Source organism: Bufo gargarizans, chromosome 3 (genome assembly GCF_014858855.1).
Source record: "Bufo gargarizans isolate SCDJY-AF-19 chromosome 3, ASM1485885v1, whole genome shotgun sequence".
Lineage (NCBI taxonomy): Eukaryota > Metazoa > Chordata > Amphibia > Anura > Bufonidae > Bufo > Bufo gargarizans.
In genome coordinates, this window is record NC_058082.1 from 89,487,555 (window position 1) to 89,503,411 (window position 15,857).

The following is a 15,857-nucleotide window of genomic DNA, read 5'->3' on the forward strand; positions in this document are numbered from 1 at the left end:
AACAATAAATTTAGAGAAAAATTTATACAGAAATGTAGTTTTAATTGAAAAATTTTACAACCGAAAGTGAAAAATGAAGTTTTTGGGCAAAAATTTCATGTAAATTTCGATTAATATAAAAAAAAGTTAAAATGTCAGCAGCAATGAAATACCACTAAATGAAAGCTCTATTAGTGAGAAGAAAAGGAGGTAAAATTCATTTGGGTGGTAAGTTGCATGACCGAGCAATAAACGGTGAAAGTAGTGTAGTGCAGAATTGTAAAAAGTGGGTAGTGTAGTGCAGAATTGTAAAAAGTGGTCTGGTCATTAAGGGGGTTTAAGCTAGGGGAGCTGAGGTGGTTAAAAAGGTAAAAAAATAAGTAAACAAAAGTTTTTAAAATTATTTAAAACATTTAAATCACACCCTTCCCCCATAATAAAAATAAAAATAATAAAGATCATTTGCACCGCCACGTCTCAAAACGTTCATACTAATAAAATTGAAACATATTGTCCCGTATGGTGAACACTGTAATGCAAAAAAAATATTAATTATCAAAATGGTTGATTCATCTTTTTTTTTGTGGCTTCACATCCCAAAAAAAAAAAAGCCAAAAGTGCTCCAAAATGGTATCAATAAAAAACTACATATGGCCCCACAAAAAAATGAGCCATGAGCAATGAGCTCAATAGACATAATTATAAAAATGTTTTGGGGGTCAGAATATGGCAATGCAAAAAAAAGTATTAGTAGTGGTAGTATTTCAGTATTAGAACACAAAAAATACTCTATAAATATGGTATTGTTGTAATTGTACTGACACAGTGAATAAATAGAACAGTTCAGTTTTACCGCAGAGTAAAAGTGTAGAAACTAAACCCATAAAACTATGGCAGAATTGTGTTTTATTTTTCCACCCCATTCTACCCCATTGGGAATTTTTTTCAGCTTCCCACTGTATTAAATGCAATATAAGATGATGCCATTAGAAAATACAACTTGTTCTGCAAAAAACCAAAAAACAAAAACAAGAACACAACTCTAGGGCTATGTGCATGGCAAAATAGTAATAATATGGCTCTGGAAAAGCAGGGAGCTAAAATTAAAACCTTTCACATAGATCAAACCAAACACCAGTACCAAGGGCTCAGACATTTGATTCAGAAAGCTACATCCACAAATGAAGCACATGTAGTCATCACCTTCTGCAGTGCTTTGGAAGCCAAGTTCTCAGCTTGCAGGGGGATCTTATCGATTTGCGTGAATCCTTTATTAATAAGGTCATTAATGCGATGCTCATATTTCTCACAAGCTTTCTCAGCAGCATCCACCAGGTGAAACGTAAAATCTTTCTGGAAAGAGAGAAAACAATAATGAAAATGTATTTTCAAGTAAAAAGTACTCTACATGCATGCAGTTGTGTAAAATATAAATTCTTCTATAGAATTGTATAGAACTATTATTTCATACTTGTATGATCCTAGTTTCATGTACCCAGGTCTTAAAGTGATAAGATAAAGGCGTACATTCCCCAGTAAGTAAAATGGTAGCATCCCTTTATAATGCGTAGTTATAAAATTGACTAATGATGACACTAATTATAGGAGAGATAGAGCAGCAAAAGGCTTTCTTAAAAAACGTATGGGGTCATTTATCAAACTGGTGTAAAGTAGAACTGGCTTAGTTGCCCATAGCAACCAATCAGATTCTACCTTTCATTTTTGAGAGCTCCTTTGGAAAATGAAAAGATGGAATCTGATTGGTTGCAATAATATTCAACAGTGATGGTCAGTTCGCAGTGTTCACCTGCGAACACATGCGGGCTGCCATCTTGACTCACCCGTCCGGCAATGCACAAAAGGTGACACAAAAGTAGCCACTCCCTTGTAAAGAATCCAGCACGAGAAGAGACTAAAAAATTATGGAATATGATCCCTCATCAAGACAGAGATAAGGGATGGCCAAGGGGGACAAAAAGCCACAACGGGAAGCAATCAGAGGTAGAAAATGAAAAACCATAGACAAATGGGAGTAGTCTGAGAGGAAAAGACTGTGTCCTCGGGGATCAATAGCATCCCAGCCGTGCAGCAGAGAGCAGTACACTCGCCGAAATACACTCATGGAAGCCGATCCAAAAGGTAAGGATCACAGCATAAATCTCTGTTTAAAAAGGAAACGCCCCCTAAGGAGCAGGTACTGTGGAAGTCAGATGCCCCCAGAGCCGTAGAGGCTTGTCGTGAGACTTCTAACAAAAGAAGCTGCTTAAAACTCCACAAACTGCCTGGATCAGGCAGACCCAACTACAGGCTGAAGAACAAAAATACCATAGTGATAGGTAGAAGCAAAGCTGACGGCAACAATATCGGAGGTGTGTAGATTCATCAGAGACCATCTACTGTCGCCGTGTAGCGACTCTGCCTGAAGGGGACAATGCGGTCATCAGCAGAATGCACAGATTGGTCCGAGATAGGAGAAATACTATTCCAGGAGAGAATAAGATGACTATGTCCGACGTCACAAAAACATCAGAGAAAATCTGGACATATAAGAAAAAATAGTGCAGGCGTTCCAGAACACTAAGAATCCAACCTCAGGAATATGGAAAGTGGCCAGGTAGACAGAAACATAATCTGGGGGGAAGCGCAATTACTCGTCTTGCGGAGGGGCATAACGTTGAAAGGGTGTTGCGTTCCAGCAATGAAACATCTATTAGCATTGACAGCATGCGACAGCACCATAGTCCTGTCCGGTGAGGGGGGAAAAGCAGCTGATGCATATTATGTGCTCTGAATAGGTGTGTCCCCTACATAAGGACATGTCAAATCTATTAGGCCCCTTTCACACGGGCGAGATTTCCGTGCGGTTGCAATGCGTGAGGTGAACGTCCCACTTGAAATGAGAACCATGTGGTTGACCAATGTCATAGAAACGAGGGGGTTATGCTAAGCAAGGAGAACCCCGCAATAGTGAGTACCAGAAGTGAATGGCTCATTAGCTATAGCATGCATACTAATGCAAATGCCTGATCAGAGAATGGAAGTACTGCAGATGACCATGTCATCAGGAATGAGTGGACGAATCAGCTAAAACTGCAAGCGCCAGCATAAAGACCCCACCTATTGGTGCAACGGCATCCATTGGTTGCGTAAAATGAGCCGGAGATCCACCTGAAAGGGAATGTAGACACAACCACCACACCTAGGACCAGTGTGAGGATTCACCTTTAGAAGGAGAGAAGCAGTAGAAGCTACCGCATACAGAGCCAGTGCCGAAACATGGAATGGAACAGAAGGCAATGTGCTAGAAACCCCAGAACCATATCCAGTGCAAATGCAAGGAGAGAGGAGGAAAGCAACGCGGGTGTCAGCATGGGTTGCAGAGGGAACGTTAGCCCCGAGCCTGAAAAGGGAACCACACAGTGGTAGACAAGGCACTTAGGGCTAAGGTAAATTCTAGACCTGAGAATGGGGCCAGACAGGAGTAACCACAGGAACTAGTGCTGGTGCAATATTCCACCTGAGGAGGAGGTCATACCATAGAAGCCATAGTATATGGTGATAGCATCATACTCCACCTGATGAGGAGACCATACAGAAGGAGCCATGGTATGTAGTACTAACGCAAATACTCCCCTCAAGGGGGAGACTATTCAGTAGGAGACATGGCATGAAGTGCTAACACAAATCCTTCCCCTGAGAAGAAGCCCATACAGATAGTAACCACCGAAACAAGGGCTAGCGCAATACCTGAGAAGGCCATACAGTAGTAGCCATGATATGTAGTGCTAGCGTAAATACTCCACCTGAGAAGAAGGCTATGCTGTAGTAGCCACAAAAGCCAAAGTCAGGGTAGACACGCCACCTGGGAAGGAGGCCCTACAGTAGTAGCTAGAATCTCTAGTGCTAGCGAAAATACTCCACCTGCGGAAGAGGACACACAGTAGTAGCCATAGAATGGAGCGCTAGCCTAAATGCGCCACGAGGTGGGACCCGCACCTATCAGACAATGGGGGCATATCCTAGCGATATGTCCCCATTGTCTGTGATGGAAATCCCCCTTGAAGGTGAAAAGTGGCTCTGTAGTGAAGGGGTTAAGACTTGCTGTACTAAATCCTCATATTAGCCGCCTCTAGAGAAAATAAAGCTTCCTGCAGGCCGGTTGCTAAGACTATTAAAATGGAAATGTCCATCAGATAACTGCAAATTATTTTTCGCACCACCAATTGTTTGTTAGTGGTTTAGATAACTTTTTCATGTAAATTGGTAATACCATACCTCAGATGTGTTAGGAAGACCACAGACAGTAGATACCCTAAATGGAAAGGGATCCTGTCTGCTAAAGCAAAGTAGTTCAACAACTGCATATTCTTTATCCTGAAAAATAAAGATATAAACATTAACGAGTCACTGTAATTTCAAACTATTTCATTTAATAGGGAATGGTGTAACTAGAACATTTTTAAATCACTTAATTTAAAGGATTTTTCCTATCCTCAAGATAAGTCATCAGTATCTGATTAGTGGAAGTCCGACACTCGGGACCTCCGCCGATCAGCTGTGGGAGAAAGCACTGGCGCTCCTGGAACTCGCCATGCCCCTCACGGAATACCTTGGGGTGTCTTCTTTCCAAAATGGGGTCACTTGTGGCGTAGTTATACTGCCCTGGCAATTTAGGGGCCCAAATGTGTGAGAAGTAGTTTGCAATCGAAATCTGTAAAAAATGACCGGTGAAATCCGAAAGGTGCACTTTGGAATGTGTGCCCCTTTGCCCACCTAGGCTGCAATAAAAAGTGTCACACATCTGGTATCGCCGTACTCAGGAGAAGTTGGGGAATGTGTTTTGGGGTGTCATTTTACATATACCCATGCTGGGTGAGAGAAATATCTCGGCAAATGACAACTTTTCCAATTTTTTTATACAAAGTTGGCATTTGACCAAGATATTTATCTCACCCAGCATGGGTATATGTAAAATGACACCCCAAAACACATTCCCCAACTTCTCCTGAGTACGGCGATACCAGATGTGTGACACTTTTTTGCAGTCTAGATGCGCAAAGCGGCCCAAATTTCTTTTAGGACGGCATTTTTAGACATTTGGATCCCAGACTTCTTCTCACGCTTTAGGGCGCCTAAAAAGCCAGGGCAGTATAAATACCCCACATGTGACCCCACTTTGGAAAGAAGACACCCCAAGGTATTCAATGAGGGGCATGGCGAGTTCATAGAATTTTTTTTTTGTTGCATAAGTTAGCGGAAATGGATTTTTATTTTTCTCACAAAGTCTCACTTTCCGCTAACTTGGGACAAAAATTTCAATCTTTCATGGACTCAATATGCCCCTCACGGAATACCTTGGGGTGTCTTCTTTCCGAAATGGGGTCACATGTGGGGTATTTATACTGCCCTGGCTTTTTAGGGGCCCTAAAGCGTGAGAAGAAGTCTGGAATATAAATGTCTAAAAAATGTTACGCATTTGGATTCCGTGAGGGGTATGGCGAGTTCATGTGAGATTTTATTTTTTGGACACAAGTTAGTGGAATATGAGACTTTGTAAGAAAAACCAAACAAAAAAAATATTTCCGCTAACTTGGGCCAAAAAAATGTCTGAATGGAGCCTTACAGGGGGTGATCAATGACAGGGGGGTGATCAGGGAGTGTATATGGGGTGATCACCTCATATACACTCCCTGATCACCCCCGGTCATTGATCACCCCTCTGTCATTGATCACCCCTCTGAAAGGCTCCATTCAGACGTCCATATGATTTTTACGGATCCACGGATCGGATCCGCAAAACACATACGGACGTCTGAATGGAGCCTTACAGGTGGGTGATCAATGACAAGGGGGTGATCACCCATATAGACTTCCTGATCACCCCCCTGTCATTGATCACACCCCTGTAAGGCTCCATTCAGACGTCCGTATGATTTTTACAGATACATGGATCGGATCCGCAAAACGCATACGGACGTCTGAATGGAGCGTTACAGGGGGGTGATCAATGACAGGGGGGTGATCAATGAGAGGGGGGTGATCAGGGAGTGTATATGAGGTGATCACCCCCTTGGCATTGATCACCCCCCTGTAAGGCTCCATTCAGACGTCCGTATGTGTTTTGCGGATCCGATCCATGTATCCATGGATCCGTAAAAATCATACGGACGTCTGAATGGAGCCTTACAGGGGGGTGATCAATGACAGGGGGGTGATCAATGACAGGGAAGTGATCAGGAAGTCTATATGCGTGATCACCCCCTTGTCATTGATCACCCCCCTGTAAAGCTCCATTCAGACGTCCGTATGTGTTTTGCGGATCCGATCCATGTATCCGTGGATCCGTAAAAATCATACGGACGTCTGAATGGAGCCTTACAGGGGGGTGATCAATGACGTCCGTATGCGTTTTGCGGATCCAATCCATGTATCAGTGGATCCGTAAAAATCATACGGACGTCTGAACGAAGCCTGACAGGGGGGTGATCAATGACAGGGGGGTGATCAGGGAGTCTGTATGGGGTGATCAGTGGTTCATAAAGGGTTAATAAGTGACGGGGGGGGGGGGTAGTGTAGTGTAGTGTTTTGTGTTACTTTACTGAGCTACCTGTGTCCTCTGGTGGTCGATCCAAACAAAAGGGACCACCAGAGGACCAGGTATCAGGTATATTAGACGCTGTTATCAAAACAGCGTCTAATATACCTGTTAGGGGTTAAAAAAATCAGATCTCCAGCCTGCCAGCGAGCGATCGCTGCTGGCAGGCTGGAGATCCACTCTCTTACCTTCCGTTCCTGTGAGCGCGCGCGCCTGCGTGCGCGCGTTCACAGGAAATCTCGGCTCTCGCGGGAGGACTCGTTTATGCGTCCACCCAGAAGAGCAGGACCGCCGGCAGGACGCAATCCTGGCTACGGCGGTCCGGAGCTGGTTAAACCAGTGATTCTCATCAGTGATCGTGAACTAAAACCAGGATTGGAGTCTATGCAGGGATAAGGTATCATGGAAAGATCTGCACCTGTTCTGTGCTGTTATTGCTCACTATCACTGATGGAAAACACTGACCGAACACTGACTGTGTGAATTAGGCATAATTAAGATTTCCCCCCCTCTTTATCTGTTCTGTCAGCTCCAGAGATGAAAACAAACATAGTGGGAGGTAAGGGAAAGGACAACACAGCAGTACAGTGCTGGCAGATTTTACAGAACGGAGATGCCCCTACTTGTGAGAGAAATGTATATAGCTGTGCAGCTGAAGAGGGGAATAATTAGGTTGAAAAAGAAATCAGGGAACCTATTCCTTGACAGTTATGATTGTACAAACTTGTTTTGAAAACTCATGAATGCTTTAAAAGGGGTTGTCCGCTTTTTACTATTGATGACCTATCCTCAGGATAGGTCATCAATATCTGATCGGCAGGGATCTGACTCCCAACAGCCCTGCCGATCAGCTATTTGAAGAGAAGGCAGTGCTTGTATGAGTGCTGCCTTCTCTTCTCTGTTTACCTGCTTGCTGAAGCAATTGCAGTGGTGAGCAAGTGTAATTACAAGTATGGCATCCCCATTCACTTCTATAGAATGGCTCTGTCTGTTCAAGTGAACACTACAGAGCCGTCCCATAGAAATGAATGGGGATGCCATGCTTGTAATTACACCTGCTCACCAATGCAATTGCTGCGACAAGCAGGTAAACAGAACAGAGAAGGCAGTATTCATATGATTGCTGCCTTCTCTTCAAACAGCTGATCTTCAGGGGTGCTGAGAGTTGGACCCCCGCTGATCTGATATTGATGACCTATCCTGAGGATAAGTCATCAATAGTACAAAGTGGACAACCCCTTTAAGGCATGTCAGGAAAGAACTATAGATCTATTTATTACAAAAATCAGTTTTGGACTAGAATACGTTGGTCACAGGCATTTATTTTGAGGGCCTATATTCAAGAACACCTACTCTTTTATAGGCACAAATAGGTAATTTGTGAAATAGCTGAAAATATGTAGAAATAAGGAACCTGTCAGTGGGATTATGTGCTGCGGAGCCATATATGATCTGTTGTGACTGGGCATTGTCATCATGTCTAAACCAGGGGCCAACAAAGGATCCTCTGTAAATGGATATTTGCTAAAAAACATAGTGCAGTGATATCACTGCAATAATCCAATAATAACACATGGTTAAAACTTTTTAAAAGCTGAGAGGGTGGAAATGTCATTGAATAGTCCAGCAGAGCAGGTTACTGTAGGTTCTTAGGGCTTCTAAACTGTCACATTTATGACCTACAATGTCTCCAGATAATACAAAAAAAATAATTAACTTTTTGGAAACAATAGTATTGTGCCACTTCAGTGTCGTCTGGAATATTGTCATTTTCTCCACTCTCTTCAAATTCGAAATCCTCTTCCAAAGTGCTACACAGAGAAACAAATGTTGTTATTGCGTTCTTCAATATAACCATATCATCAAAATCTATGACATAACAAAGGTAAATGATTTTATGTAAAATATGTGCTTTCTTTGCTATTGACCCATGAGGGGTCCAAATATGGATTCCAAGATTATACTGTATACTGGAATCATTCCGTGTTCAAGCTTTGTTGCGTATTTACTTGGTTTTGACATCAGCATGCATCATCTTTAGCTATGTTTTATACTATGCTGATTCCTTTTGATTATTTTATTATTTTTATTAGTTATTTTTAATGTCCGTTTGTCACACAACTGTATTCATTTAGGGATAGAGGCGTTATTTGCCATAAATGATGCTATCTGTTCAATATGCTTTCAATGGTGAAAACTCAGTCATTACGACATATGTGATGTTGGTTTGTCATGTGTTTGAAAAAATGCAAGAAATACATTTTTATTTTTTTAAAGGTAAATGATTGGGGCTAAATCAGTAATAATTTAGGACAGTCCTCTATTTTTATTGTTGTCTATGCTCATTCCAATTTATCTTGATTTACACGTGCATATGCAGTAAGAAATATTTCCTCGGCTGGTTATGTGGATAAGTCAAATTATAAATTTCAGGAACCTAGATCAGTGTTTCCCAACCAGTGTGCCTCCAGCTGTTGCAAAACTACAACTCCCAGCATGCCCGCACAGCCAAAGGCTGTCCAGGCATGCTGGGAGTTGTAGTTTTGCAACAGCTGGAGGCACACTGGTTGGGAAACACTGACCTAGATAAAAGCAATCCTATGTTAGCCAAAGGCTGCGCTGTGAACTCCAGCAGAAGGACAGACTGACGGAGTTCACCGTCTCCGACACAGCTCGATACCACCGTGCACAGCTGGATCCTCATTCACTGTAATGGGATCCAGTGGTAATCCAGTTGCTTTCCGGCATATATGCCGACTTTCGGACAGACAATAATGTTGCGTTAATAGTAATGCTCATTAGCAATGATCTGGCGGTGTAAATGTAACGCCGATTACGCGATGAGTGAGCAAAATGCTCGTTCATTGGGTAATTGGATCGTTTGTGCGAACACAAAAATCATTTCCCGGTGGCAGATCGTGCTGTGTAAACACGATCAGCTGCTGGGAAACAACAGGTCGGTTTGGGAAAAAGCGATGGCATTATCGATCGCTCATCCCCATCTCTTTAGGATATTGCTGCATGTAAATTCAGCGGTCTCCTCCGCCAGTGAAAAGGACGGTCTCCTCCGCCCCCTGTAAAAGGACCTTAAGGAGCAGGAGAGGCCTGTGCAGGAAATTGGGAGGCAAAGACCGGCATGTGCAAGGTGCCTGACACAAGGCACATAGAAGGAGGTTATGCAATAAATATTTTTAACATACCTTTCCAGTGTTTCTTTCTTGTTTACGGTTATACATTTTTCAAGAAATAGATTTTTCTTTTTCTCTGAAAAAATAAATAATTTCACATTTGATAACTTTAGACATTTTGACTGAAGTCCAGACACTAAAACTTCAAAGATCTATATGATAATCTTAACCACAGAAAGCCACATACATTTGTTGAACAGAATTTGATGTTTATAATAATTACTTTTGAGGTTTGTAACTTATGAAAACTGGGGGCTATCATTGAAAAATAGGATATCCAGGCCAAAGTGCTACCCTGTTACAATATTTGGAATAAGACCCTTTGAGCCCTGCCTCCATCAGCAGAGAGTTTTATTTATTTTTAATCAAGTATATTTTTTATTGAGAAAAAAAGTATTTCTTGTAACATTTATCCATATATCTGAGTCAAAGCATAATATACTATTACATTAATACAAATATTGCATATTTTGTCATTATTGCTATATCGATTTTTATAAAGTACCAAAACACATAGTACATACTTTAGAGATTCCCTCCCACCCCACGCCAACTTCCCTTAGGATAGAAGACTACATCAGCTCATGTTATGAAGGTACTGCATCATGGTGCATGGCAGGTACAATGTGACACTATCTGCACAATTGATTGCATAGTCCAGAATGTCGGGTTTTCCCACGGTTACAGGTCGGAGCCGTAACAGGAGTCCCCAAGGTTCATATCATTTGCCCTAGCACGGAAAGTTTCCCCTGTAAACAGTCTCTTGTTAAAGCCTGCAACGCCAATCCAGGGACTTCAAACCATCCCTGCCAAATAGCCATAAACTTAGCTGGGAATCTTATTTTCAAATATACTCCTATTCGATATCTCACGATATGGTTAAGTCAGTTTACAAATTCCCTTTTAGTTGGTGGGTTCTGTTCTATCCAGCATTTGGCTATCAATATTCTAGCTTGGAAGAGCATTCTTTGAATACTTAGAGACACTCCTATACCCTGTCGGGTATATAAAGCAAATGCATTATATAAATATATTAAAAAAAATATCGGGTCAAAAGAAAGATTATGCAAACTATATTGACCCGTGAGATGGACATAAACATCTCAAAGAGTTCAATCAAGAACCTGATTATTTTGTGCAATCAGTACAAAAGGGTACAAGCGTCTATGCAAAAATATAAATGGTTTATTATACAATAGTTTAAAATACAATCAAAAATTAATCAACATAAATTTCAATAATATACAATGATATGCAGTACCCAGAATTCACCACTATATGATACCAACAAAACACTACTCAACCAACACAAGAATATTATGTAATACAGCTTTAAATTTGTGAGAGATATACAATCAATGGATTATGCGGTAAACTCAATCAAGTAGATGACAGATACGAGCCCTTGCTCCGCCCAAAAATGATGACCAATCTTCAGATAATGGTAGTATTGCAACAAAACTTATAAATTATTGGCTTGATATCAAACTAGGGAATACAAAGATTCCCAACAAAGAGTTTCTCCAATATTATCCCCTTTTTTCAGTTATATGCATCGTAACTGAAATCAGAGAAAATACCGATGTAGCAACTAACGTTACACGTCCGCAAATGAGCGGGTATCTGGCTAAGTATCAAGCCAATTAATTTAGATCAATACTACATAAAACAAAATATACATTACCCAATGGTCAAGTAATGTGCAGAGTCTTGGGGCAGCCAGCTCTCAAGAGTTTTTCCCGATAATCCCAATGATTCTCCAGAGATCTATAATCCAAATGTTTGTTTCTCTTTTTTTTCTTTTTCTCCTTTTTTTTTTTTCCGGTAACTGGTTTCTTAACCCAAAACTTATCAGATAAACACGCCCTCCGAGTTTGGAACTTTCCAATCATTGTTGGATGGGTGTGTGCATTGATAAGGAGCATGACGTCATAATACTACCGATAATGCAATTTTGCTACTGATGTAGTATTAACTGCTAATATCTAGGTGGCACTGTTGTATAAGCAATAAGCATCATACCATTAAGGGTTAACTCACACATGCCTGATATTTTCAATACTTCACACCTCTGACATCTAGAGGCCTTGTCTCAGGGCTGAGGGACAAACTTTGATACATGAATATATACTTTGAGGAACATCTAGACCATTCTCACACTGAGGAATTCATGTTCAGATACAATTAATACAATGAAGCCTCAGAATCTGCAGGTGCGGTGTATCTTCTAACTTTCTAAATGTATAATATATTGTTACAATAACACTAGCTTTTGAACGGCACAGTAATCTTCTCATCGACTTAGGCTACTTTCACACTTGCGCTTGATCGGATACGTTCTGAACGGATCCGATCATATTAATGCAGACGGAGGCTCCGTTCAGTACGGATCCGTCTGCATTAATAACTTAGAAAAATTTCGCAAGTGCGCAAGTAGCCTGAGCGGATCCGTCCAGACTTTCAATGTAAAGTCAATGGGGGACGGATCCGCTTGAAGATTGAGCCATATTGTGGCATCTTCAAACGGATCCGTCCCCATTGACTTACATTGTGAGTCTGGACGGATCCGCACGCCTCCGCACGGCCAGGCGGACACCCGAACGCTGCAAGCAGCGTTCAGCTGTCCGCCTGTCCGTGCGGAGGCGAGCGGAGCGGAGGCTGAACGCCGCCAGACTGATGCAGTCTGAGCGGATCCGCTCCATTCAGACTGCATCAGGGCTGGACGGAAGCGTTCGGGTCCGCTCGTGAGCCCCTTCAAACGGAGCTCACGAGCGGACCGACGAACGCTAGTGTGAAAGTAGCCTTACTTCGGCCTACATGAAACTTCATACAAAACAGTGAATATAAATCAACATTTCTCTTAAAGGCAATGAATACCCATTATAACTAAAATAAGTAAATATAACTGTTTACACTTATGAAAAAGCACAACAATGCATCAGGGAAGCCTCCTCCGCTCCACACTGGGGCAGCACAAATTTGTCCGAAGACCTATCTTGTGTAAGAATACAGGGGTTTTATACACTCTATGTACTAGTTATAGCTGGGATATTTGTTGAGCCTCACTAAGTGTTAGGCTAGGAGTTAAAGCCAGAACAGTGTCCCATTGCTCCTGCGTTATAATACCAACATCTCGTTCCCATTTATCTTTGATCGGTAAACAGCCCGATGAGGTAGAATTATCAAACAGATGCCTATAGAGCATAAAAATGAATCCCTTAGAGCTGCCGCAACGCAACACCCGTTGGACTATCGGAGGGGAGGCTGACATTTGTATGCCTTCCTTAAACTGCCCCTGATATGCATGTCTTAGCTGCAGGAATTGTTAGAATACAGTATGAGGGAGACTAAATTCTAGTTGTAATTGTACAAACAGTTTCATAACGCCTCCCTTCTGAATCTGATGGAGAAAAAGAATACCCTTTTCTTCCCACGGGGAAAAACCTTGTAGTCTAAATACCGTATATACTCGAGTATAAGCCGACCCGAATATAAGCCGAGGCCCCTAATTTTACCCCCAAAAAATGGGAAAAATTATTGACTTGAGTATAAGACTAGGGTGGGAAATGCAGCATATGTGGGGGATCTGTGGAGGACGCTGTTATGTGCGGGATCTGTGGAGGACACTTATGGGGACCTGTGGATGGCACTGTTATGGGGTGGATCTGTGGAGGACGCTGTTATGGGGTGGATCTGTGGAGGACGCTGTTATGGGGTGGATCTGTGGAGGACGCTGTTATAGGGGATATGTGCTATGACACATAGGGCCATGAGGGGGGGCAGCATAAGACATATAGCATCTTATGCTGGTCCCCCTCATGGCCCTATGTGTCCCCTCGTGTCCTAAACTGCCTTTGCGTGTAAAGTATGTTACTCCTGTGTACTCCTGTGTAAAATAATCTCTCTCCTATTGATAACGGGTCCGGCTGTACTCACTGTCACGATGAATGCACTACAGCGAGCGGGAGCTGGCTGGCCGGCGCGTGACTGACATCACTTAGTAACGCTCCTCCCACTTCAGGAAGCAGGAGCGTTACTAAGTGACGTCAGTCACGCGCCGGCCGGGCCGCTCGCTGCAGTGGCATTTTCGGGTCGGCCAAATCGAGACTCGAGTATAAGACGAGGGGGCTTTTTGAGCACAAAAATATGTGCCAAAAAACTCGTCTTATACTCGAGTATATACGGTAGTTCAGGTAATCGCGGGTTGCGCCACAAAGGCGTATTGTCATATAATCCTTAAAGACCAATCAATTCCTTAAACCTATAACAGATTTTCGTTATTAGAGAAATTGTAGGATAATTCCCAGAACATGTCTGTGGCTTTTCCAACTCTGCCATAGCAATAGATGCCTTTTGCACCAGAATAAATGACGGTATTCTAGCCGAGGGCCCCAAGCCAACATGTTGTCCCCATCTCTTAAGGTGTTGTATTTGTGCAGCTACAAAGTACGGTATAACCATGGATTTGGGAGAAAGCGACCTCCCTCCTCTTTGCCCCTCTGGAGAGTCTCCATACGAATTCTAGGTTGTTGCTTTTTCCACACCAGGGAGCGAAAAATGGATCTTATAGAATATACTTTGGGGAATCCACATAGGAGAATTATGTAGTATATAAAGCAGTTGAGGCATCAGTATCATTTTAATTAGATTACAACAGCCAACAATTGAAAAGGGTAGTTTACACCAGGCATTAACCTTAACAGTAAATTTTTGAATCAGGGGGTCCATATTAACTTTAACATAGTCTGTAATTGTTGGTGTTATCATCAGACCCAGATATTTAAAGGTATGGGTGACTTGTAACTGGATTTGAGTCTAGTCTATCTGTGATGGAAGGGGATCAAGAGGAAGAATTATAGATTTGTCCCAATTAATTGTTATTCCGGAGCATTTTTCAAATTCAATAATGTCCCTCATAATTGAGCTGATAGATTGCACTATGTCCCCTGTATACAGAAGCATATCATCGGTGAACAGGGAGACTCTTTCCTCTTGAGAACCTAGCAGAAACCCTTTTCAGTCAGGAGAAGCACGCAGAAGGCAGGCCCGGGGTTTGACAGCAATAGCGAACAATAGAGGGGATAGTGGACAACCCTGCCTTGTTCCCCTGTGAAATGGAAATTGTGGAGATAACTCCCCATTTGCCCTAATCCTGGCTACTGGTGAGCAGTAGAGAAGCTTGGCCCATGACATGAAACCTTGTCCAAACACCATAACCTCCATGACCTCACGCAAATATTCCCACTGTCAAAAGCCATGGCAGTGTCTAGAGATATTATTGCACGACAGCCCCCAGTGTCCACTGATCTTTGGAGATTAAGGAAAAGTCCCTGAAGATTAATGGAAGTACTTTTGTCCGGCATGAACCCTGACTGGTCTTCATGTATGAGGGAGGTAATAACCTTACTCAAACGATTAGCCAGTACTTTCGCCAGTATTTTCACATCCGTCGACAGAAGGGAGAAGGGCCTATAGGAGTCAGGCAAGGTTGGGTCCTTTCCAGGTTTTGGTAACACTACCACCACAGCCTCCCGCATAGATGCAGGCAATTTCCCCAATCACAAAGAATCATTAAAATTGTCTAATAGATGAGGGAGAAGGGTTTCCTGATATCTTTTTAAAAGTCAGCTGGTACGCCATCAAAACCCGGGGGTTTTTCATTGGGGAAAGAACCAAGGGCTGCCCTAAATTCCTCCAAATCTAAAGGCTCATCTAGGTATCGGGCTGATTCCAGAGACATCACCAGGATAGGTATATTGGCTAGATAAGATTTGATATCACCAAACTCCATATCCAGTTTGGAGGTGTATAACTCTTTATAGTATCTATTAAACTCATTAAAGATAACCAAATCATCTGTAGAATGAGCCCCCTCTCTAGTTCTGATAGCCACTATTCTAGATGGCCTTCCTGTGAGCAGACCACTCTGGCCAGCAAACTGCCTGCGCTTTCACCTGCTTCAAAATATTTCTGTCTTAGGAAGAAAGGTTTGTTGTCTGCAGTTTGGAACAAATGATCATTAAGTTTATCATGTGCCTCCTTCCACACCGACTCAGTCTGCGTTGATGGACCCTGTATATAAGCAGCCTCAGAGT

The 15,857-nt window shown here is 42.3% G+C and overlaps 1 protein-coding gene across 1 annotated transcript in view; it reads right to left on the minus strand.

Moving 5' to 3' along the window:
- The window catches only part of PARP4 (poly(ADP-ribose) polymerase family member 4), a 200,755-nt gene that overhangs the window by 165,779 nt on the left and 19,119 nt on the right, over positions 1–15,857 (minus strand). Inside the window, exons 4-7 of the mRNA XM_044288460.1 lie at positions 9,775–9,838; positions 8,292–8,385; positions 4,255–4,353; positions 1,183–1,332 (exon numbers count right to left, since the gene is read on the minus strand). Coding sequence (XP_044144395.1) covers positions 1,183–1,332; positions 4,255–4,353; positions 8,292–8,385; positions 9,775–9,838 — 407 coding nt within the window. The remainder of the gene's footprint in view (positions 1–1,182; positions 1,333–4,254; positions 4,354–8,291; positions 8,386–9,774; positions 9,839–15,857) is intronic.